The sequence below is a fragment of the Lontra canadensis genome, unplaced genomic scaffold (genome assembly GCF_010015895.1).
Source record: "Lontra canadensis isolate GAN:19392208 unplaced genomic scaffold, GSC_riverotter_1.0 scaffold116, whole genome shotgun sequence".
NCBI lineage: Eukaryota > Metazoa > Chordata > Mammalia > Carnivora > Mustelidae > Lontra > Lontra canadensis.
This window is the reverse complement of record NW_022631110.1, coordinates 2,748,157-2,771,292: the sequence shown is the minus strand read 5'-3', so window position 1 is coordinate 2,771,292 and position 23,136 is coordinate 2,748,157. Positions and strand designations below refer to the sequence as shown.

General features: G+C 42.5%; 1 protein-coding gene across 1 annotated transcript in view; it reads right to left on the bottom strand.

Annotated features, from left to right (window-relative positions):
- PPEF1 (protein phosphatase with EF-hand domain 1) overlaps positions 1-23,136 on the bottom strand; it is a 99,730-nt gene that overhangs the window by 66,868 nt on the left and 9,726 nt on the right. The window contains exons 2-4 of the mRNA XM_032840829.1: positions 9,890-10,017; positions 9,180-9,240; positions 721-884 (exon numbers count right to left, since the gene is read on the bottom strand). Coding sequence (XP_032696720.1) covers positions 721-884; positions 9,180-9,240; positions 9,890-10,017 — 353 coding nt within the window. The remainder of the gene's footprint in view (positions 1-720; positions 885-9,179; positions 9,241-9,889; positions 10,018-23,136) is intronic.

Below are 23,136 nucleotides of genomic sequence, written 5' to 3'. Positions count from 1 at the left end.
CCAAAACAGACAAATCCATAGAAACAAAGTAGAATCATAGTTGCCAGGGGTGAGGGAGGAGGGAATGGTAATGAGTATGGAATTTCTTTCTGGGGTGGTGAAAGTGTTTTCAGAATTAGATACTGGTGATGGTTGCACAATTTAGTGAATGTACTAAAAACCACTGAATTGTACACATTCTTATTTATTTATTTTTCATCAGAGAATTGTTGACACACAGTGTTGCATTAGTTTGAGGGGTCCAACACAGATTCAATAACTCTATACGTTATGCTATGTTCACGCAAGTCCAGCTCCCATCTGTCACTATAGAACTCTATTATAGTACTATCGGCTATATTCCCTATGCTGTAGCTTTTATCCTGATGACTTACCCGTTCTGTAACTGGAAGCCTGGATCTCCCACTCTCTTTCACCCATTTCACCCATCCCCCCACCCTTAAATCACTCTCTTGAAAATGATGAATTTTATGAGATGTGAATTACATCTCAGAAAAAGAAAAAGGAAATGCTGCAAGCCTATAGATAGACAGAAGTTTCTGTGCATCTGAGGAGACTTCTATTTAATAGGTTAAGCAAAGCAGAGGGTAGCTCTCACTTACTATGAAACTTTTCCCCCAAGGGAATGCATTTCAGCTATAGTATTTTCATTCATTCATTCACCAGATAGTCACTGAGCACATGCTATGTACAATCAGGGCAGTATCTGCATCCACTTGCCTGTTGTTGCCTGAAGGCCTCAACAAGTAAATCAATATCAGTAAAAGTGAGAGGAAATTGCAGCCGAGGACCATTATAGGAGTCTGGGACCTCTACGAAGGAGACATACTCCTGCCTGTCCTTGGAGTCCTGGAGGGTTCCACCAAAAAGTCGAGCAAGTAATTCTGGAAAACAGAAGACAGAAAGGGGGGGGGGTCAACATTCCCATACTTAAATTCAATAAATAACTTTTTGAATATCGAGCCCACATAAGGCATGGTGCTACACGTTATGAATACCAAGCTATCCCACATACAATCATGAAGAAGGATTTGTTCTCGGATTATTAGGTACATTCACAGGAATCACCCTCATCCCTTCCCAAGTGGACATTGTACCAAAGCAGTGAGCTCATTGGTGGGGAGGAGGAGGAAAAACACAGGGAAAACTGGGCAATCAAGGTACTCTGATGGTCTGAAACTCTACCTCTACATTTTTTGTCTACGCTTAGAGCTCAGATTTTTACAAATCAGGCTGAAAACATAACAATGTATGGCACTGGATTCAAACATCTGTGCTATTCAAGATCTACAGAAAATCAAACTGCAACATTCAGTTTTTTCCTGTTAAACACTTCAAATTTTACTTAGCTGTAATAGATTTCTCTCTTCACATAAAAACAGATTTTCTGACATGATTTCCTTTTTGTTCTTGATAACAAAGCAGATCAAGTTAGATGATGAACCACAGGCAGAAATACCCATAGGGCCTCTCTCTGAGAGAGACATTTGTATGTAACAGGTCACCTGCATTGCCCATTTCAGTGGGTGCTGAGATCCAGGATCCCTTTCTTACTAGGCTGCCTATAAGACAGTCAACCCAAGAACAGAAATCTGGCTAATTTGGTTGGAAAAAGATGAAAGGGGATGTGGCAGACTGATTGCAAAAGTGACCTTGATTGTCTATCCCAACTTCTAGCCTGAATCTTTTTAATGGGATTTGCAGCTACTCTCATCAAGAACCTATTTCCCTGGGGCGCCTGGGTGGCTCAGTGTGTTAAGGCCTCTGCTTTCCGCTCAGGTCATGATCTCAGGGTCCTGGGATCGAGCCCCGCATCAGGCTTTCTGCTCAGCGGGGAGCCTGCTTCCCCCACCCCCTGCCCACCTCTCTGCCTACTTGTCATCTCTCTCTCTCTGTCAAATAAATAAATAATCTTAAAAAAAAATCGATTTCCCCAGGCTTCAGATCTGGGTTGTGGGGTTCATGACCTGTGTTAGTCTAAAGAATGTGGTAGAAGTGTTACGAACCATTGCCAAGTCAAGACCTCAGAAAGCCTGGTATGCTTCCATGCTCTCTCTTTTGAAACCATGCTACTACCACAAAGCCCAGGCTAACATAATGAAAGCTCCAAGACTACGGGGAACCAAACTGAGTCACCCCAGCCAAGGCCATTCCGGATAAGCCATTAGCCAGCAGACCTCCAAATACATGACCAAACTCTCGCCAAGCGCTGAGAGAAACTGTCAGATCGAGCCTGCCAAGGTCAGCAGGGGCACTCGGACAACCTGTAGACTTGTGGGCAAAAAGAAATGTTTATTACGTGCCATTGAGCTATTGTGGTTGCTTAATACGCGGTATTATTTCATGAACAGATAACGGATACAGACGATGGTGATGTATTCTTCAACTCATTAACACTAAACTGCTATCAAGCCAATGGGAATCAGAAGTTTTCTGCAAGCAGTTTCTATCTTTTTGAAGATTTAGAGTAGACATGTTTGGAAAGTGTGATGTTAGCAGATGTAGAGAGAATACTTTTTTTTTTCAGGATCCAGTTATGCTGAGAGATTACAGTTAAGGACTAAACTTAAAAAAAAAAACTTTCTAAAATAAGTCATAATATTTAGTAATTTAAAATGCTTTCTAAATTATTGTGGGCCCACCCTAACACTTCTGTGGTGGTGGTTGATGATGTTTGATAAGAAGTTAAATTTAGGGGGTGCCTGGGTGGCTCAGTGGGTTGAGCCGCTGCCTTTGGCTCAGGTCATGATCTCAGGGTTCTGGGATCGAGTCCCGCATCGGGCTCTCTGCTCGGCAGGGAGCCTGCTTCCCTCTCTCTCTCTCTCTGCCTGCCTCTCTGTCTACTTGTGATCTCTCTCTGTCAAATAAATAAATAAATAAAAATCTTAAAAAAAAAAAAAAAGAAGTTAAATTTAGGAATAATAAGGTTTGTCTTCAGTGTGGTCCAGCACAGTGTATTTTTCCCATTTGGATTTGGTTTGAGATTTGAGAATCACTTAATTATTCCATTTTATGTTTGAAAACTAGACATACAGAGCAGCTTGGTAAATTTTATCTCAGATTCCATTGTGCAAGCAGTAAAGCCTAAGTATTCTATGTAACTATCTTAATAATCATACCATTCCATTCTTCGAGATACATCTTCCTGGCTGTACACACTCAAATATTGGGCTCCTCTTAGGAAAAAAACAATAACAACAAAGAAAGACAAAAGCAACCCCACCAGTCTCACTGTATCATCTTATAATTGACTTGTTGAGTAATCCCGACTGTGTGAGGTTGTACAAGCATGACATGATTTTCTTTTCTCGATCACTGCCTTCACCCATGCTCTGTCCGCTCTCCCTTTCTCATCAGCTCATACCTCAAGTCAAATCCATCAGTTCCAGTCATTAAAATGCAGTCTTGTTTTTTTAAGAACAAAATTAAAATAGTGTTTTTCTTCTGTAAAACAAACACAAAAAAGCTTAGTCTGGCTCTTCTTTCCATACATATGTTGACCTTCATTTCTTGTAACTTCTATGATAAATATATGAAAAAGCACCATTTCCCTAAGCCATTTCTTAGGCAGAAGTACTCAATATGAAATATCAGTAAACATCAAAATCATAATCCTTCTGCTGACTTTTAGCCACATTAAAAAAAAATAACATAGATTCTTTTCCTAATATGGGTAGCTAATGTGAGTCATGTACGAAAACAATCAAAAGCTGTACCAAGTCGAACGCAAGTACTATGGGTTGCAACTCAACTATTATAACTAGTAAGAATAATTTAATGAATGCCAGCAATATGTAAAGATCTGTGCAACGTGTAATTGGAATGAGTCTTTACCTGTTTCACTTATAATTCTGTCAACATGAATCTAAACTAATTAAATATAATGAAATCTTGAATTATAACCAAATGATATCTTTACAAGTTGTTCTAAAGAAAATATCTCAAAACTACCCCCATATAATCTTTTCTTTTACCCAGTTCAAACTCAAAATCTGGACAGGGAAAATGTTAAAACCCATAATTAAAACACACACACATACACACATACTTTCTGCCTCTACCGCCCACGTGTCATTTTGAAAACAAGCTCAGATATGGCTGGGAAAAGAAAAACACCAACTGAACTGCATTTTATAGTTATTTCATTTCTCAGTTATGAATCTGGATTAAAACTAGGAGGATCCATAGAACAAACTCAATAAATGGCAAAATGGCATTTCATAAAATTCAACACGTGTTCCTGATTATTGAAAAACTCAGAAAACCAGGAATGAAAGCTTACCTCTGTAACAGAATTCTAAAAATTTAAATCAACAAGAATGGTTTTTCCATTAAGAGCATTAACAAGACCGGATGCCTAATTTCACTGCTTCATTTTCTCATTGTTCTGCCATTTCTAGCCAACGCCACAAAACACAGAGCTGAAATAAGGGCAGTGATGACTGGGTAGAAAGATGCAAAAATAAAGTTACTTGTGGCCAGTGTGATTAAATATCCACATGCAAGAAAACTGGTAAAGAAACTCCCAGAACTGATAGGAGAATTCAATACTACAGAGGTTTGAATCCCAGCTTTACTATTGCTGAGATGAATAACCCTGAGAGGTCACCTTCTAAGTCTCCATATTCTCATCCAGCAAAAGGGGATGATAACAATACTAATATCAGTGGTTTGTCATGAAGACTAAATGAAATATTTAAAGCACTTAAAAGACATGGCACATGGCAAACATTTAAAAAATATTAGCAATAATAATAAGTTCATTCATGCTATTGTTCAATAGTAGCACAATACAAACAGATATAAATCAAAGGCTTGTTAAATACTACCAATAATCACTGGAGAGATATCATGGCGAAAATAATCTACTGATGATAGGCACAAAAAAATATAAAATACCTGGGTCTGATAGGACATTTTGGCTGATATATGAAGCAGAAAGAATTGTCAAAATAACAGTTGCACCCACTCCATCCCACTCCCCACTTCCACCAGCCTCTGTTTAAACATGTACAGTAGCTTTGGCTTTCTATCTTATGTGATGGATGTGTGGAATCCCCCCATTAACTCCTGTGAACTGGTTTCAGCAACAGAGTAGAAGTGCACAGAAATGAATGGTTGCCAGGTCCCCTTCCTCTTATGGAACTCAGGTTGTCTGGACTAACCCTGGGCCTCAGAGTTAAAACCATGAGTCCAGCTCTGAAATCTAGAAATGTTAAGTGACCTTCTGGTCCCAAAATATACCATGTTTAGGGGTCCTGGCGCTTCTGCCAAACTGGGTGATGGTTGTGTGGAACGTTCCCACCAAGGAAGGCCGTCAGAAAGCGACCTACGGCAATGTACAGCGCGGTGACCCTAGTCAACACTACGCTAATTGTATGCTCCAAAGTTGCTAAGAGAGTACAATTTTAAAGTGCTCACCACACCTAAAGGACTTGTAACTATGAGGTGATGGTTGTGTTAACCAAACTTGTTGTGGTAACCATTTCCTAATATATACATATATGAAATCACCGCACTGTATACCTTGAACTTCAACAATGTTATATGTCAACTATATTTCGGTAAAGCTGGAAAAAAATATGAAACAAAATCCACCTACAGAAGTAACCTATAAACTAATTTTTCTGTTACACACAACAATCAAATCAGTAAGATTCTAGGACTCTATAATAGATAGATATGTAAGAGAATAGAAGCCTAGAAATAGGCCCTAATACATATTTTTAAATGAATACATGATAAAGGAGACACTACAATCCATGTGAAAAGATACATTATCTTTTCATAATAAATACATAATCCCACAATACATAAACATGGTGGGAAAAACTGGTTAACTACTTGGACATTTTCTTTTTAGCTGTGTTCTTTAACTGTTTTTAATGACGAGGCATCAAGACTTCCTTTTCTGGTTTAATATAAAAAATCCCAAATTTATGAAGTGTTGAAATTTTTAAAAGTCAAACCATAAAAAAATCTAGAAATCCAGGCACAGCGATCCACATTTTAAATATTTCAAAGCCTTCTAAGTTTAAAAGCAGGGATTCACAAAGAAAAAGATATTTAGACTTGAAAGATATTTTAAATAATTAATGGGTAAAAACTTCCTATACCTGATGGAAAATATCAACCTAGATACCACAGAAGCTCAAACAAACCCCGCGCAGGATAAAATATAAATGAAGCATCATCTAGGCTCATTATAGGCAAAGCCCTGTTTTCCAATGTTACTTAGGTTAGTGTGTTTCTTCCTGAAACACATCAGATGATTCTGTTATTTGTAATACAGTTAAATTCATTTGTCACTGTATGTATTCTATTTCGGAAATATACACGCACATGCTTTTCCTGTTTGTAATAATTTTTTTTAATGGATGGGAAACATTATCATGGTTCTAAAAGTCAAAACAAAAAGGTACATTCAGAGGAGTGTTATCCACCCCCAGCCCTCTGCCCAACTCCATTCTCCCATTCTTTCTTTGTCCCCTCTTCCCACCTATCCACACATCCCCTGTAGGTAAACAAGGTCATTAGTTTCTGGTTTATCTTACAGGTTTCTCCTGTATTTATTTTTGGGCGCGCGCATGTGCGCGCGCACACACACACACACACACACATACACACACTCCTATCAGGCAAGGATTTCTCAAACAAGATGCAGAAAGTACTAACCATAAAAGGAAAAAAATTGTACTACATTAAAATCAAGAATGTCTGTTATCATCAAAAGACAGCATTTAAAGATCAGGGAGGTAAAAGCCAAAGACTAAGAGAAGATATTTGCAATATGTTTATCTAACAAAAACTCATATTCTCATATGTAGAATACTTAGAGCACTCTTAAAAACTGGTAAGAAGAGAGCAGCTAACCAAGTAAGAGGATGGCAGGAGACCGGAATAGGCCCTTCACTAAACAGGATGTTCACAGGGCTGCCGCACAAACAAAAAGGTGACCAACTTCAGCGCTCACCAGGGAAAAACAAACTCAAGCAGAAATGGGATACTACTACACACCGGGCAGAATGGCTAAAATGAAAAGGGTTGACAGCTCTAAGTGTTGAAGAGGATAGAGAACACTGGAACTCTCACCCACCAGTGGGAGTATAACTTGGTACAACAATTTTGTAAGAAGGTTTGTCAGTATCTAATGAAACTGAACACGCGCATGCCTTGTACCCCAAACTTCCACTCCGGGATCGTGGTACCTCTTTATTATAATCTTTGTAACAACGACCCCAGGGAATCAAGTCCCTTTGTATCCACGTCCCTTTACAATACAACACAAGAGATGGAGCTTCCCTAACCCTTGTGAATCTGTGGTTGCCCTTGTAACTTGCTTTGACCCCAAAAATATGGCAGAACCAATTTTATGTGAGTTCCAGAGAATAGGCCCTAAGAGGCCTTGTAGCTTCTGCCTTTGTTCTCTTGGGATCCAGCTACCATGTAAAGAAGTCTGGGATATCCTGCTGGACAGAGAGGCTACATGAGGAGAACTGAGATATCCAAGTTCATAGCCAACACCAGTCCCAGACAGGTAAGTAGAAGCATCTAGGCCTCCCTACCCCGCCCAGCCAGGTTGAGTGAGCCCAAATGACACCAAATGGAACTAAGACAAGCCATCCCCACTGAGACCAGTTCAAATGCCCAATCCACAGAACCACGAGCAATAAAATGGCTGTTGTTTTTAAGCCACTGAATTTGGGGGTGATTTGCCATGCAGCAATAGATAACCGGAAATGAGAATATAGCAAAAAAAAGATATATATGTTCACCAAAAAGGACATGTACAAGAAGGTGCATAACAGTACCATTCAAATTACACAAACTAAAAACAGTCCAAATGTCCATAAACAATAAAATGGATATGTTTTGGTAAATTTGTAACATTTTCTTTCTCGTTTTGGGTGTGGGTTACAAGGGCATGCTTACTTCAAGAAAATTATTGAGTCCTGTACTTACAATTTGTGTGCTTTGATGTATGTTATACTTGAAGAAAAGTTTACATAAGAAGATTAAATCACCGTCCCCTTCTTGGATAAAATTTTTTAATATTTTTAAATCACCTACGGAATTTTTTGACATGCAGATTCTTTAAAATACAGAGCCTGAGTAAATGTCTCTGGGCTGGAACCCAGCCATCTGTGGACTATGAATCTCCATAAGTGATTCTGATGCACACAGCCCAGATCGAAATATTAGGTCATTAGCAAAAAGAGTGCTGCTTCATTTCATCATCATTATATTTCCTCTCAGAACTATTTTGCCAAAGAACACGAAGCACAAACAACTATTTTCAAATTGCAATTATCTAAAAGAAAGAAAATGGCAAAATCCCCACTTCCTCCCACTCCCCACTCCTCAGGTTTGGCTATTCTACCATTTAGAAAGCTTCTACAGATCATTAAATGCTTTAATTAGTTTCATACATATGCGCTCAGCTCCAAGCATGCCATTAAAACACCATTCCTTTGCCACTGTGAAGGGTGCTCGCTGGATGATTTCAAAGGAGTTCTTAGGTGCCATATACTTTCAATTAGAACAAAAAATGGTTGGCCCAAATTTAAGAAAAATAAGTTTTTAAGCCTAGCATCTACCTTGAAGATAATAACAGTCATCTTGATTTTGCAGGAGAAACGTATGCCTTGGGAATAACTATAATTTCAAAATCATTTTGAACCATGCCTACATTGTCTGTCTGTGAGATGATTTACTTAGTCATTTCAGAATGATGGAATAAATGATAGACAGAGAGACCGCTAGCTCTGCCGAAAACAGAGAACCGTGTTCAATCTACCATGTCCCCCCAGATTTGTTTCACGAGATACTCAAGATATTTTGATCTCTCGGTATGAAAATTCTGGGGATAAAAAACACGATCCTCTTTACTAAAGCTGCTATGGTACATCAACAGGTTGTGGTTCAGAGGTGTTCAACAAATTAACATTGAATGACATCTAATTCAGCTTTGTGAAAGTGACGAAATTAGTCAAATTTAATAAATAACAATCAGAGAAAAAAGCCACCTGAACTGATTTCACGTTTGGTGTCACGAAGACAAGACAGGTGGGCATCTTTTTAATTTCTCAGTGTCCTCCCATCTTCAGACTTCATATCCCTTGATGAGGATAATTCAATATTTAATGACTGCTTTTCAAAAGACTAAGCGTTTTACTTACCTGGGTCTTTTTCGTGTATTTGTGTGTAGTTTTCCAACATGAAGGAAAAGAAGTTGGATAGCTGGACAAAATAAAAATACATTAGTCAGTGAATGATCCCCAAATAGCCACTGTGGTAAATACTGTTGGCGCCCTCTCCCAGCCTCTGCCTGCCTCCCTCCTCCCTTGCGTCCTCCCTTAGCTGGTGGGCAGCACCTCCTCAGAGGCACAGGATGTCACATAGCCTCCCACCCCTTAATGGCTAAAAGGGACTTCTTTTCCACTAGGAAGCATTAAAGCTCGATTTATTACACCATTTTTGCAAGCTTGAAAAAGGCCTTCCTCACCCATCTATATTTTCTTCTAGAATTCTCACCAGTTTGCTCTCAGGAAATGCTTTCATATTTTAACTCCTTCAGATATTTTTCCCTTCATAAAGAAACAACTTTACTTCCTCCTGGGACAGGTGCCCAAGAACAGAATAATATTTTTTATTAGTTAACGAGACATCTGGCAGCCCCCTTCAAAATGTAAACTTCAGAAATGAAAAATACCATCCTCTTCCCAAATCCTACTCTCTCTCCTCAGCCACTTCCGAGACAATGTCACCCTCTACTAAAGTTTTCACCAAGGTTCCTCAGCTTAAAATGGACCCAGACTTTCCTTTTCTCACTTGTGACGGGTGAAGAGAAGCATTTTACCGGAAGAAGAGATGACCGGGCAAAACAGACCTGCAATTGGCCTTGTTCATCAGCATATTCGATGGACTGGAAGATGGTGAGGGCATAGCGTTGTCTGGCCTTCAACCGAGCACTGTAACCGCGGTACCAGTTCTGGATGACCAACGCGGCTTTTAGCGCTGCAGCCCCACGGAATATGAAAACCAGAGGAAAGCAGTTACTATGCAGCTATGGGACAGGGAAGTAGAGGCTTCAGAAAAAGATCAGTCCACCTGGATTCCTACGTTCTAAGAACATACACACTATAATGGGATTTACCTTTATGTTTTTGTAAAATGTCCTCAAGTCCCGAATACTCGGAGAATAATGATGGCATAACCGTTAAGAGTAGAGTTTCGGGGGGGGCACCTGTGTGGTTCAGTCGGTTGAGGGTCCGACTCTTGATTTTGGCTCAGGTCATGATCTCAGGGTCGTGGGATCAAGCCCTGAGTCAGGCTCTGTGCTCAGTAGAGAGTTGGCCTGGGATTCTTCCACCCTCTGTGCAACCTCGCCCCCACACCCTCCTGCTTGCACGTATTCTCTCTTAGGGGGGAAAAAAGAACAGTAGAGTTTTGGGGGCAAGAAGTTCTCAATATGAATCCCAGCCATGCTAATTACTGTCTGTGTGACTCTGGTAAGTTACCAAAACTCTCAAAGCCTCAGTGTCCTCACCTGTAAAATGGGGAAAATAACAGCACCTACCCCTGGCCCTACTCAGGCATATTCACATTCCATGTCCTATGAAGGAGCAATTCTATTCTTCACTATATACCCCAAAGCAATCCTCACACAGCCCACAAGGAAGGCATATGGGGACACAAAGTTCCTTTGCTTGTGGCAGTAGGGAGTCTGACACCAACACAGCCTGGCTCGCCATGGCTGGAAAAGAGAATGTGTAACCACGGTGGGCGCGCACCATGACCTACTAGGCCACAACTGGAAGCAATAGATTAAAGAAACCCATAGCAACATGGATGGGGCTTAAAAATATAGTGCTTCAGGGGCACCTGGGTGGCTCAGTGGGTTAAAGCCTCTGCCTTCGGCTCAGGTCATGGTCCCAGGGTCCTGGGATCGAGCCCTACATCGGGCTCTCTGCTTGGTGGGGAGCCTGCTTCCTGCTCTCTCTGCCTTCCTCTCTGCCTACTTGTGATCTCTGTCTGTCAAATAAATAAATAAAATCTTAAAAAAATATATATATAGTGCTTCAGTGAGAACAGTTTTAGTTAGGGACAGTGAAATGTAACATGATGTCATTCTATATAAACTTAAAACACACATACACAAAGCCAAAATATAGATTTCCTAAGAATATATACAAAGGAAAAGACATTGAACAGATAGATCGGTTATTTATGGGGGGAGTGGTGAATTAATATAGCGCACATGGGTAAAAAGGAACAAGCAAATTAATTAGCCAACATAAGAAAGGGTCTTGCACAGACTGGCGATGACAATGTACAATGAATTGGAGAAGTATGATTCACTCCAGCTTCTGTACCTGAGATTCAAATAAGAAAAGACAGGGGGATAGATGAAGACACCTCCCTCCTTCAGAGCCCTTACAGTAAGGATGAAATGAGCTACTACAGGAGAAGAGTTCATCCCCACGCCCAGTTAATAAATGGCTAAGCTAATGGCTACTACAGTGATAAGTGTTGTCTTGTTTGTGGATTATTCAGTGCGCTGACTCTCTTCTGGGGCTCTGAGCCTTTGAATCATCCTGGAGCTTCATGGGTTTGAAGAAAGCGATCAGGTGAGAGATAATGAGATTTAAAATATAGTCTCTTATGCCTTCCACAAGTTTTAGAATCAACACCAGCTGGCTTCTTTTATTCATGCTATAATTTTTCCCAGTTAGCACATAGAAATTAAGAGTTGACTATAACAAGAACAATTTGAATTCTAAAAGCAGAATTCTAGCCTCCAGTCCCAGTATCCTTGGCTTAATACTACTGTGGTACGTGAGATATACCACTCATCTGAGGGTTTTTATTGATGAGTTTCTCCAAGACTCTCTGGTTCCAGAGACACTCATTTCGTTATTCATCTTCCAGAAGACGCCAGGAAGTAGACACAATAAGGTCAAGTATCATGATCTTTATAGGGGAACACCACAGAAAGAAGAAATAAGAGTGACTTGTTCGATATCGCCAAGCAAATGACTGGAAGGTTCAAAATCTCAAGTCTTCACCCCATATCATTACGGAGAGCCTGGGCTCATCCGCAAGGTCTGTTCTATGGGACAGCCGCTGTCATGACCAGGAACCCTCACCTCAGGGGCTCTCTCTGTTCCTCAAGCACAAAGGAACTGTCCCAGGGCTATTTACTGAGCACTTCCTGAGGGCCAGGCCATGGGTTCATTTCCACAGTCCTCACCACACCAAGAAGCTGAGACACTACTTAGTGTAGTGTAGTGTAGTGTAGTGTAGTGTAGTGTAAGATTACTTAGCCCAGAAACGGAAATGCGCAGCACCAAATGGAAGCCATGTCTCACTTAACCTCTGCAGAGCTACCGACCTTCTGCTGCATCTGTTTCTTCATATGCATAGTGAGGCACTTCTACTCAGGGTCGGCACCGCCGATAAGAAATAATCAGGCTTACTATGCACTATTTCTATCATTAATAATGGAACGAAATAGCTACCACATGCAAAGGGGCTGCTAGGAGAGATTTAGCCCCTACAAGTATCATCTCTATGTTACACACAAGGAAACTTGAGGTTCAGAGAGGCAAGTGTCTTGCTCCAGTCCTAGTATGGATTCGGGTCTTCTGAGTCCCTACTCTGGGCTCTCTCCACCATAGCCGGTTACATCTTTCCCTAATCTCTGTGTGCCTCTCCTTTCTTTGAATAGTAAGAGCCAGCCTTTATGGAATGCCTCTATGCACCTGGCACTAAGCTACACATGATACATACATTACCACTTCTACTCCTCCCCCACGCGGGCAGGTGGGTGATGGAAGCCCCCTGTCCTCTCTTGGCCTGGCGTCAGTCCAGTCCCTTGCTGGGATCTCGCCCCACTCCCGCGGGGAGGAGTTGCGATCCTACTTGGTAAGCCCACAGTGCTTTCCGGGGCTGTGTTCCACTAGTAGGTGTGGAAGGCAGATGGCCATGCTCAGTTCCCTGGCTCCTGCATTTCCTCTTCTGCTCCAAAGGCAGGAAGCTGAGCCCCCCGCTTCCTGGCTCAGAAAGCCACCATGCCCGTTACGGCTTGCCTTCCTCTACTGGAGCTTATGGCGCCATGAAAGCCACTTACTAAGCCATCACGTGTCAGCAATCACCCCCCACTTCCCCGATGCTGAGACTGGGGCTCTGCAGGCCACATTTCTGATCAGCGGGGTGCTCTCTGCTTGGCTCTGCCAAGGGGGGTGGCGGTAGAGGGAGATGGTGCTGCTGGAGGAGGGAAAAGAGACACCCTCCTTCCTGTCTGCCTCCCGTTCCTCTTGGTGTCGCCTAAGCTGCCCCAGCAACCCCCACCCCTGGACCCCCACACCAGTCTCTGCTTGTAGCAACAACCGGATCCCAACTGCAGGGACGCCGCACATGCACAAGCAACCTCAGGGCTGCCCTTCAGAGACGCCAGCACCAGCTGGGCAGCCTCATGGTCAGAGGTCTGAGTTTCAGTTCTGCAGGAAGCCTCCTCCAAGCTTCTAGATTTTTGTAATTCCTACCTCCATCTGCCTTAGCGTTCCCTCAGAGACCTTTCTGTTGCCTGGGAACAGTCTGATACCCAATTACCCAATTACAGGCTCTTCCTCTTCCCTTTTCTAGTCACATCTCTCTGTGGTTTCTGCCTCCTGACCACACCCTGCAGGAGGGGCCCATCTCAGGTTAGGCCTCAAGCGTCCAACTTCCTAGACGCTCCAGCTCAGGCCCTTATGAGAGTCCCACATGGGGATTTCGAGCACTCAGGTAGCAGCTGACAAAATGGACTTGGATCCACACCCTGCTATGGCTCCTTTGGTCCGCAGCTGCCCCAGCCCCCTCTCGGGCACAGAGGAGACCAGCAGGGCACGGCTGAGGGTACCAACCTCCGACCTCTAAAACCTCGTCTGGTGCCGAAGACGCACCCTCCCCTCTGCAAGACATACAGAGCAGGGCCATTCTAGCCACCTGAGGCCTCTCCTCTGGTGCAGAAACCTGCAAAACGGCAAAGGGTAGAGCCACGGGACAAACCCTACCCGAGCAGTTGCTGGCTCCGTAACCCCCAACCCCGCCTGCAGAGTTGAAGAGCTGTGTCGTCCAGTTCTGAACTTGCCGGACAGCTTAGATCCACTTCTGGTCCTGCTGCTTCATCCCATAACAGGGCTTGTCTTCCCTCTCACATTAATTCCATGCAGGAAAAAAAACAAAAACAAAAACAAAAATAAAAGCTATTGCCATATGTGTCTCAAGGGCCTTCTATTTTTGTTTCTAGAAGGAAGCAATAGCATAGGTTTAACAAGTTACCTGGCCAATTTCCTGTACCCAGCACCGGTGGATTCTCTATTGCCAAGCTAGGGTGGTTTTTTTCTGGCGGGGTTGGGGGGTGTTTTTTAATGGCTTTTCTATGGTGGCAGTCATCATCGTGGTATTTTACATGAAATTAAATATCCATGTAGGAGGTCAATGAAGAAGGCAAATAATAAATTCAGAGCATCTGCTTTGTGCCAGGCACTGTGCTTGGTGCTTTATGTGGATCATGTCATTTGATGTAACCCTCCCAACAATCCTAGGAAGCGTCATTATCCTTATTTTATAGATAAGGAGACTGAGGCTCAGAGATAACTTGTTTGAAGGTCATGTCACTTGTCAGTGGGAGAATCTAGAGTCAAATCCAGATCTCTGTAATTCCAGAAACTGGGCTTATAACCATTATGCTGTACGACCCACTGTGGCGTTTGGAATCAGCCCTAAAAATGAGACAGTGTGCAGCACAGTAGTATGTCCTCCCTCCTCCATCTTCCCTATGTCCCATTCCCTATGCTTTTCACTTGTTCCTTTGTTCTCCATAGCATGTTTTACCGTCTGACATTCTATGTAGTTGTATGTTTATTGTCTCTCACTCCCTATTAGCTAAGATACATGAGAATAGGGACTTTCTTTTGTTGGCTGCCATATTCCCAGGACCCCGGGTAAGGCCTGCCAATGGATATTTGTTGAACAAACGAACAAATACCTTCCAGGACTGTTATAATAATGACGTATGAGCAATGCACAATAATGTATTAGTAATATGTTGATGTGCATATTCATAATAAATTGATTGATTGATTGATTGATTGATATAAAATGCTTAGCACATAGCCTGGCACATAAGAAACACTCAATAAATAGTAGTTGCTGTTTTTTAAAAAGTAAGGGGGGAATAACAGGTCATAATTGTCTTTCTCCCAGCTAACTTCTAGTGACACCCCCCTGATTCCTAATTATACATAACAGTTTATTAAAAATTTCACAAACTACTGTGGACAAACACACACCATCTCAGAGCCCAAGAGTGAAGAGCGAGAAGAATCGTGGCAACCGGGATCCATAGGGCTCACTCCCATGGAGAGCATGGTCTTGGCTCAAACCCCACCTTGTCAGCAAGGCCTTTCCTGACCATCCTTTTCAAAATGGCCCCATGGCCCCTACTGCCTATCTCATTTCCTCACCACAGCACTTAAGACTATCTGGTATAGCATATGTTTTACTCATTTGTCATTATCTGTCTCCTTCCACTAGGACATAATCTCTGTAAGAGCTGGGATTGTAGTCCGTTGGGTTAGCCACTATATCCCCCGAGTCTGGAACAGTCCCTAGAACATAGCAGATGCTCAATAAGTATTTGTCGAATGAATGAAATTGCTCTCTGGTTAAGACTTTCTGTCTTGTGTTTGTCTTCATGCTAACAGGTGGAGTCTTAGGTTTGGTTTGTTTTTTAAATAGGAGGTTATGTGACAGTTCCTTAAACAAGAAGCTTATATTCAGAACGATAAGGCATTTAAAGACTCTCTGCTTTTAAAATTCTGCTGGCAGAGGCCTCCTGAGGAGGCATCGGGATGAGCAAATATTTCACGGAACTTTAAGGGGCCTGACATCCAGTCAGGAAGAAAGAGAGGCACAAGTGTGATAGAACCTCATTAAAATGAATTCAAACGAACTGGAAAGAGTATGAACGGTCTAGTAGCAAAAGGCTTTAAACAAGAGGAGAAAACAACCATTATCCCAGCTCTTCAAAGCGCGATGAGAATAGTCTGGCTCGGCTCTGGGACCACAGTTTTCCTTGCTATTTTTGTTCACAGCTATTCTATATCTGCCATCTGCTAGAGTGTGTGACTGCCACAGGGAGACTTCCAGCTTCACTGGAGAAACAGCTCAAAGCACATGCCTGGTGGACATGAGATGGTCACAAAGCCTGCTTCTTGGGCAGCAAGCAAGACAAGAACCCAGGAGGCTCGCCCATCCACAAACTGTGGCATCGATGCACAGCAAGGGTGCAACACAGCATTCTGGTCCCTGGAAAGCATTTTTCTTTTTCTTTAAGATTTTACTTATTTATTTGAGAGAGAGAGAGAAAGAGAGCAGGGGGAAGGGCCAAAGAAAAGGGAGAGAATCTCAAGCAGACTCCGTATTGTGTTTAGGAGCCATGAAGCCTGGTCAAGGGCATTGCCCCACTAGGTTAAGGTTTGAACTGATGCAGGCCTAATCCTGCCGAGGGCGGGGTGCCCCCCCACCCCCGAAGGCTGCCAAGGGCCAAATAGCTCCGCAGGTAAGCATGGTCTGATAAGTCTCTTGCCTTTTCCTCTGATCCCCATATGTCTCTCAAATAAAGAGCTCCTTGCTAATCTGCCACAAACATCTCTCAGGCTTGTGGGCAGGAGCAACTTCAAGGAGGTAAATTATTCTGTACCTAGGACTATGGAAAACTTCAGATGCGTCCAGCGATAGACGGTTTCCTCCCTAGGCTGATGTCTGTCCAAGGCTCTCACAAGCCGAGCCATTAAAGTACACCCTGCCTCCTGCAAAGGTAACGCCTTCTCTTTCCTACTTCTCTCCTATATACTTAGTTCCTCCAGATAGCTTCTCGTTTTCCATTAACCTATATCCTGTTTTCCTGCAGGCCCCAGAATAAGTTACCAAAAAGCACATATTTGTGCTACGTCCCATGGCTTTCTGAGGGACATGATTACGCAAGAAGCAAGACCCTGTCCCCCATCCCTGGCGCCAGTCTGTACCCATTATAGCTTAACTAGAATAACATGAGCTGAACACAGAGAAATTATGTGATGAGTGCTTGAGTCCTTTGATGTCCTTTGCACGAATGTAACCCCCACCCCAAGTAAACTGCCTATATAAGAAGCTCTAAAATCAGAATAAAGAGGGAGATGCCTGACTACTGACCAGAACTCACTGTGTGGCTCTCTCATTCCTCTCGCGGACACTGCCCCTCCTTTGGGGACACCTGGACCTGCCAAGGCTGGACCCCGGCAGTGTTGCGCATGGAGTCCAACGTGAAGGTCGATCTCACCACTCTGAGATCATGACCTGAGCCTAAACCAAGAGTCGGACGCTTAAGCGACTGAGCCATCCAGGGGCCCCTGCAAAGCATTTTCCTTAAACATGAGGGAAATAGGGGTGCCTGGGTGGCTCAGTGGGTTAAGCCGCTGCCTTCGGCTCAGGTCATGATCTCAGAATCCTGGGATCGAGCCCCACATCGGGCTCTCTGCTCGGCAGGGAGCCTGCTTCCTCCTCTCTCTCTGCCTGCCTCTCTGCCTGCTTGTGATCTCTCTGTCAAATAAATAAATAAAATCTTTAAAAAAAAAAAATGAGGGAAATAGAAGGCAAGCATGAGGCCCAGTCTCCAAACACTGACAGGCCTCTTAAAACTATCACTTTCCCTAAATGCAAGAGATCTTAGTTCAGTCACTCTTGGAAACCTCTGGTGTTCCAGTCAAAGAGGGGCAAAAATTAGAGGACATTTCTTTGACTTCTTATTTATACATGTACACACCCACCCAGCAACCCATCCATATGGGATAATAAAAATAAATTTTGAATTTGTAATCTGGAGACTTCCATTTTGGTTCTGACTCAACCAGGTGACAACCATGTAAACTTGGCCAGGTTGTCTAACCTCTCTGGTCCTCAGCATCTCATGCAAAAAATGAAAACTTGAAATTATGTGATCTCTAAGTTTCTCTCCAGTTATACAATGTTCTAATTTATCTTTCTATTTTTTTTAAGGCCACAGCTGCAGCCTACCTATTATTGCACAGAGCAAAGCTGAAAGTAAGCATGCAAGGACAAAATAGGACATGTACCTGTGAACACTCAAATCAGAAGCTTCTGGACAAAGAGGACAAATTCTAAAGGCTACTCAAAAAAAAAAAAAAAAAAAAATCTGAGTCATCCCTGTTGAAAAATCCAAGTCAAGTCGCTAATATCCTTGGCTTTTCCCGTCAAGGAATTGTAGCAAAGTGTGCTAGCAAGTGGCCTGGGAACATTAAACACTTCCCCCATCACTTACCTTTTAAGTTGCCTAAAGTATGATTACTGTGTATGATCTGCTAACTGGCTCGACTGATAGCCCACAGAAGACCGGGCGGCAGGGGGTGGGGGGGTGGATGGAGGAGAAAGTGAAGACAAGAGGGGGCTGGGAGACAGATACACACGGGAAGGGACCAAGTCCAGAGGTTTCAATGAAGATCGAGAGATCAGAAAGTGGGATAATCCTAAAGACCGCAGAGGCCGAGCTGATCTGAGTGGCCACAGGAGCCAGGAAATGGGAGCGAGTAGCTCAAGGAGAGTGAATAAGTAGATGCTGGGGCTTAGGTGGTCAAGGACACCGGCGCATTTGTGGTTGTTCATGGGCACAGTGAAGCTGCTCAAGATGGTGCCAGGTTGAGTACACAGAGTCTGCGATGGATGGGGAGGGTGGGAGAAGGCAAAAGCAAGGAAGAGCTAAGAAATGGCACTCCCAAAGGCTTGGAAAACAGGACTCAGGTTGTACAGGATGGGGACAGTCTTACCTTTTTACTCGGAAACATTTTCAAGCATCTGGGGAAAGGGGAGAATAGTACAGTCGTTCATATTTTGTCTCCTATACATTCTCCTACTCTCTCCCTCTCGCTCTCTCTCCACGCATAATAACATCATTTCTTCAGTCTCTTTTATTCTAGAACAATTCCTTAGCCTCCCTTTCTCTTTAAGGACCCTGACATTTTTGAAGAGCACAGGCTAGTTATTTCAAATAGCCCTCCATTTGGATCTGTCTGCTACTTCCTCATGATGAGACTCAGGTTATATATTTTGGTAGGGACAAGTGCTGAGTCTCTCTCAAGTGCGTCGCATCAAGAGGTGCGTGGTATTCACTGATCTCATTATTGCTGAGATGAACTTAGATTATTTGGTTACTGCGGTGTCTGTAGAGGTTGCCTGATGGCAGCAGGCTTGAGCAAGGGGAAGCTGGGTAAGGTTAGAGGGGCCCACAAGCGACCACCAGGCTGAACGCAAACAGGCTCATTGGGCGACCCACCCGGAAATAACCATAGACCCTCGCTGACCAATGGGCTATTTACAAGAAAGCACAGGTACCAAAAAAGGAAAATTCCGTATGTTCCCATAACTCCTCACCTTCCCCCCACTTAACTACAGCCCTTCAGCACTGCCTCCTGGCAGACAGTCTCTCCTCTGCTCTCCTGCCTGCTGCCCCCTTGCCGTGTATCCAATAAACCTCCATCTCCTTTGTTCTGCTTCAGGTGAATTCTTTCACTGCTCATGCTGCCAGGCTCCAGTGTCTACCTAGAATTCTCTACTGCAGGCATATTTGCTTCCTCTTTATAATTAACAAACAATTTGCAGGAACGTGCTTTAGGACCGTGTATATATTCTATTCTCCAAAACATCCATGGATAATTTTTGCCCAAATCAATTCTTTTTTTTTTTTTTAAAGATTTTATTCATTTGCCAGAGAGAGAGAGAGTACACACAAGCAGGCAGAGAGGCAGGCAGAGGCAGCGAGAGAAGAAGGCTCCCTGCCAAGCAAGGAGCCTGATGCGGAACTCCATCCCAGGACCCTGGGATCATGACCTGAGCCGAAGGCAGCTGTTTAACCCTCTGAGCCACCCAGGCGTCCCCAAATCAATTCTTTCAACAGTGATTGCAAAAGAGTGATTTTCTAACTCACTCTCTCTACATTTATTACGATTCAGATTTTTAAATGCCCCCATTTAAAGCCTTCTTTTATTCAACAGGGCAATGGAACAACACAAAGACCACATAAAGCCCATCTTATGGAAGTTTCCATAAGAATTGAAATCCTTGGCTATACCATAGTTCAGGAAAATAGGAAGCTTTAACTATACATTACCAAGCAAATAAGCTAAATCAGTGAAATCAGGAAACCAACAGTTTACAAGTAACTGTGACCTTTCTGCCTCACGAATTTCTGCCAATTTTCTAAAAGAATCATTATCATGAAGATCTCAATTTTTAAAAAACTATTACATTTTTGACACCTGAAAAAATGTTCATCATCACTAGCCATCAGGGAGATTCAAATTAAAACCACATTGAGATACCACCTTACACCAGTTAGAATGGCCAAAATTAACAAGACAGGAAACAACATGTGTTGGAGAAGATGTGGAGAAAGGGGAACCCTATTGCACTGTTGGTGGGAATGCAAGTTGGTGCAGCCACTTTGGAGAACAGTGTGGAGATTCCTCAAGAAATTAAAAATAGAGCTTCCCTATGACCCTGCCATTGCATTACTGGGTATTTACCCCAAAGATACAGATGTAGTGAAAAGAAGGGCCATCTGTACCCCAATGTTTATAGCAGCAATGGCCACGGTCGCCAAACTGTGGAAAGAACCAAGATGCCCTTCAACGGACGAATGGATAAGGAACATGTGGTCCATATACACTATGGAGTATTATGCCTCCATCAGAAAGGATGAATACCCAACTTTTGTAGCAACATGGACAGGACTGGAAGAGATTATGCTGAGTGAAATAAGTCAAGCAGAGAGAGTCAATTATCATCGTTTCACTTATTTGTGGAGCATAACAAATAACATGGAGGACATAGGGTGATGGAGAGGAGAAGGGAGTTGAGGGAAATTGGAAGGGGAGTTGAACCATGAGGGACTATGGACTCTGAAAAACAACCTGAGGGTTTTGAAGGGGCGGGGGATGGGAGGTTGGGGGAGCCAGGTGGTGGGTATTATGGAGGGCACGTATGGCATGGAGCACTGGGTGTGGTGCATAAACAATGAATTGTTATGCAGAAAAGAAATATTAAATCAATCAACAAATAAATAAAAGCAAAAAAAAACTATTACATTTTTGAGTATGTAAGAAATTTAGCTATGTAAAAGTACTACTAGCATTTTAAATTATTAAAATATTTTCTCATAGGAAATTTGGTCTATTCAACAATTCAATAATGACCTTCAATCCCCACTCAGAATTTAAAAAATTAAATGTCTTGACAGCAATTCTGTTTTATGTCTCCCTTGTTATTAATTACTAATCATTCATTCACCCGACGTCAAATACGGTCAGCATTAAATTTTGTCTTTTGCAGCTGCTAAAAAAGATAATGCCACATAAAGCCACAATCATATAAGAAAAGTGTTCTGATTACGGGAACTAACTGGCAATTGGGGCCGAGGTAATGGCCTTTCTTACACTCAGTTGAAATATGTCTCTTTGTAACCAGATTTTCTAACAATTAGCAGGATCCAACTAAAAGCTGGCTTCTTTGTGAATTGTCTAGTCCAGGCTGGAAGCTGGCAAAGAGCATTTAAATGGGGAGGTGGGACTTCATAGCCCTTCAGCAATACTTTCTACCCCCTAAAGGCTCATGATTCTAGAATGGATACCTGAACAGTCCATGGCAGACTCTCATAATACTGAAGGTTTCTAAAGCAGAAATGGATTAGTCACACAGCAAATAAAGAAAAATATGAAGATGCATTTAATGGGTATAAAGAATAAAAAGGACGTTTCAATTTTTTGTGTGCCTGTTTCATACAGGCAACAAATGTGTTTGTAGTACAGGTCCTATAGAAATCTCAAGGCCAGCACATTATTGTATCAAAAAGTGAATGATTAACCAAAAATTATTATTGAGAGGGATCATAATTTCAGATGAGGAAAGTGGGATCGTTTTACAAAGAAAAGTACTCTTGGGGCGCTTGTCTGGCTAAGGCGGAGGAGCAGGGGACAGCTGATCTCGGGGTCACAAGTTCGAGCTCCATGTTGGTTATAGAGAGTGCTTAAATAAACAATTTATTTAAAAAAAAAGAAAAAAGAAAAGTACTCATTTAAAATGATTCCTGGGGCGCCTGACTGGATAGTCAGTTGACAATCGAACTCTTGATTTCGGCTCAGGTTGTGATCTCAGGGTCGCGGGATCAAGCCCCGCATCAGGCTCTTGCTGAGCACAGGGTCTGCTTGTTCCTCTTCCTCTGCTCTCCCCCTTCCCCTGCTCACTCTCTCTCTAAAATAAATAAAATCTTTTAAAAATAAAATAAAATATAATGATTCCCTAAGAGTACTCTTACCATGATGAGCACTGACTAGTATATAGAATTACTGAATTACCAAATATTGTACACCTGAAACTAATATAACACTGTGCATTAATTGTAGTGGAATTAAAAAAAGAAAAAATGATTCTCAAATGATGCCAACAAACCAGGGATATAATATACGACATGAGCCAAAAATAAAGATTTCGCAGTTTTGATATACAGATGATAATTGAAGCCACGAAAGTAAAGTCACCCAAGGAGAACATTAGAGTGACAAAATAAAAGGACCAAGAGCACCCCAGAGGAATCCTAATATGTAGAACTTGAGAGAAAGTGGAGTCCTTATGAAGAGTTCAGAGACACAAGGAAACCCAGGAGAATGTACCAAGGGCCATGAGTATTTCAAGACGAGTGTTTGCAGAGGGCCAAGTACTACCAGGAAGTCAGGAAAAATAAGAACTGAAAAATGGTCCACTGGACTTCAAGGTCATTCAAGAACTTGTCAAAAATCACTTTCCATGGGATACAACAGAGAAAATAGGAGACAACAGTGTGAACGTCCCTTTCAGGAGCAAGCTCTGAGAGGGAGGAGAGTGACTGGAGAGAAGAAGAGGGCAAGGGAAGGCTTTTCTTCCAAAGGGAAGGAAAAAACAGTCACAAAGGGCCATTTTAGACAACAGGACAATTCTGAATATGAACTCTATGTTAGACAATATTAATCGACCAACGCTATATTTTTTTCAGAGTGATATAGT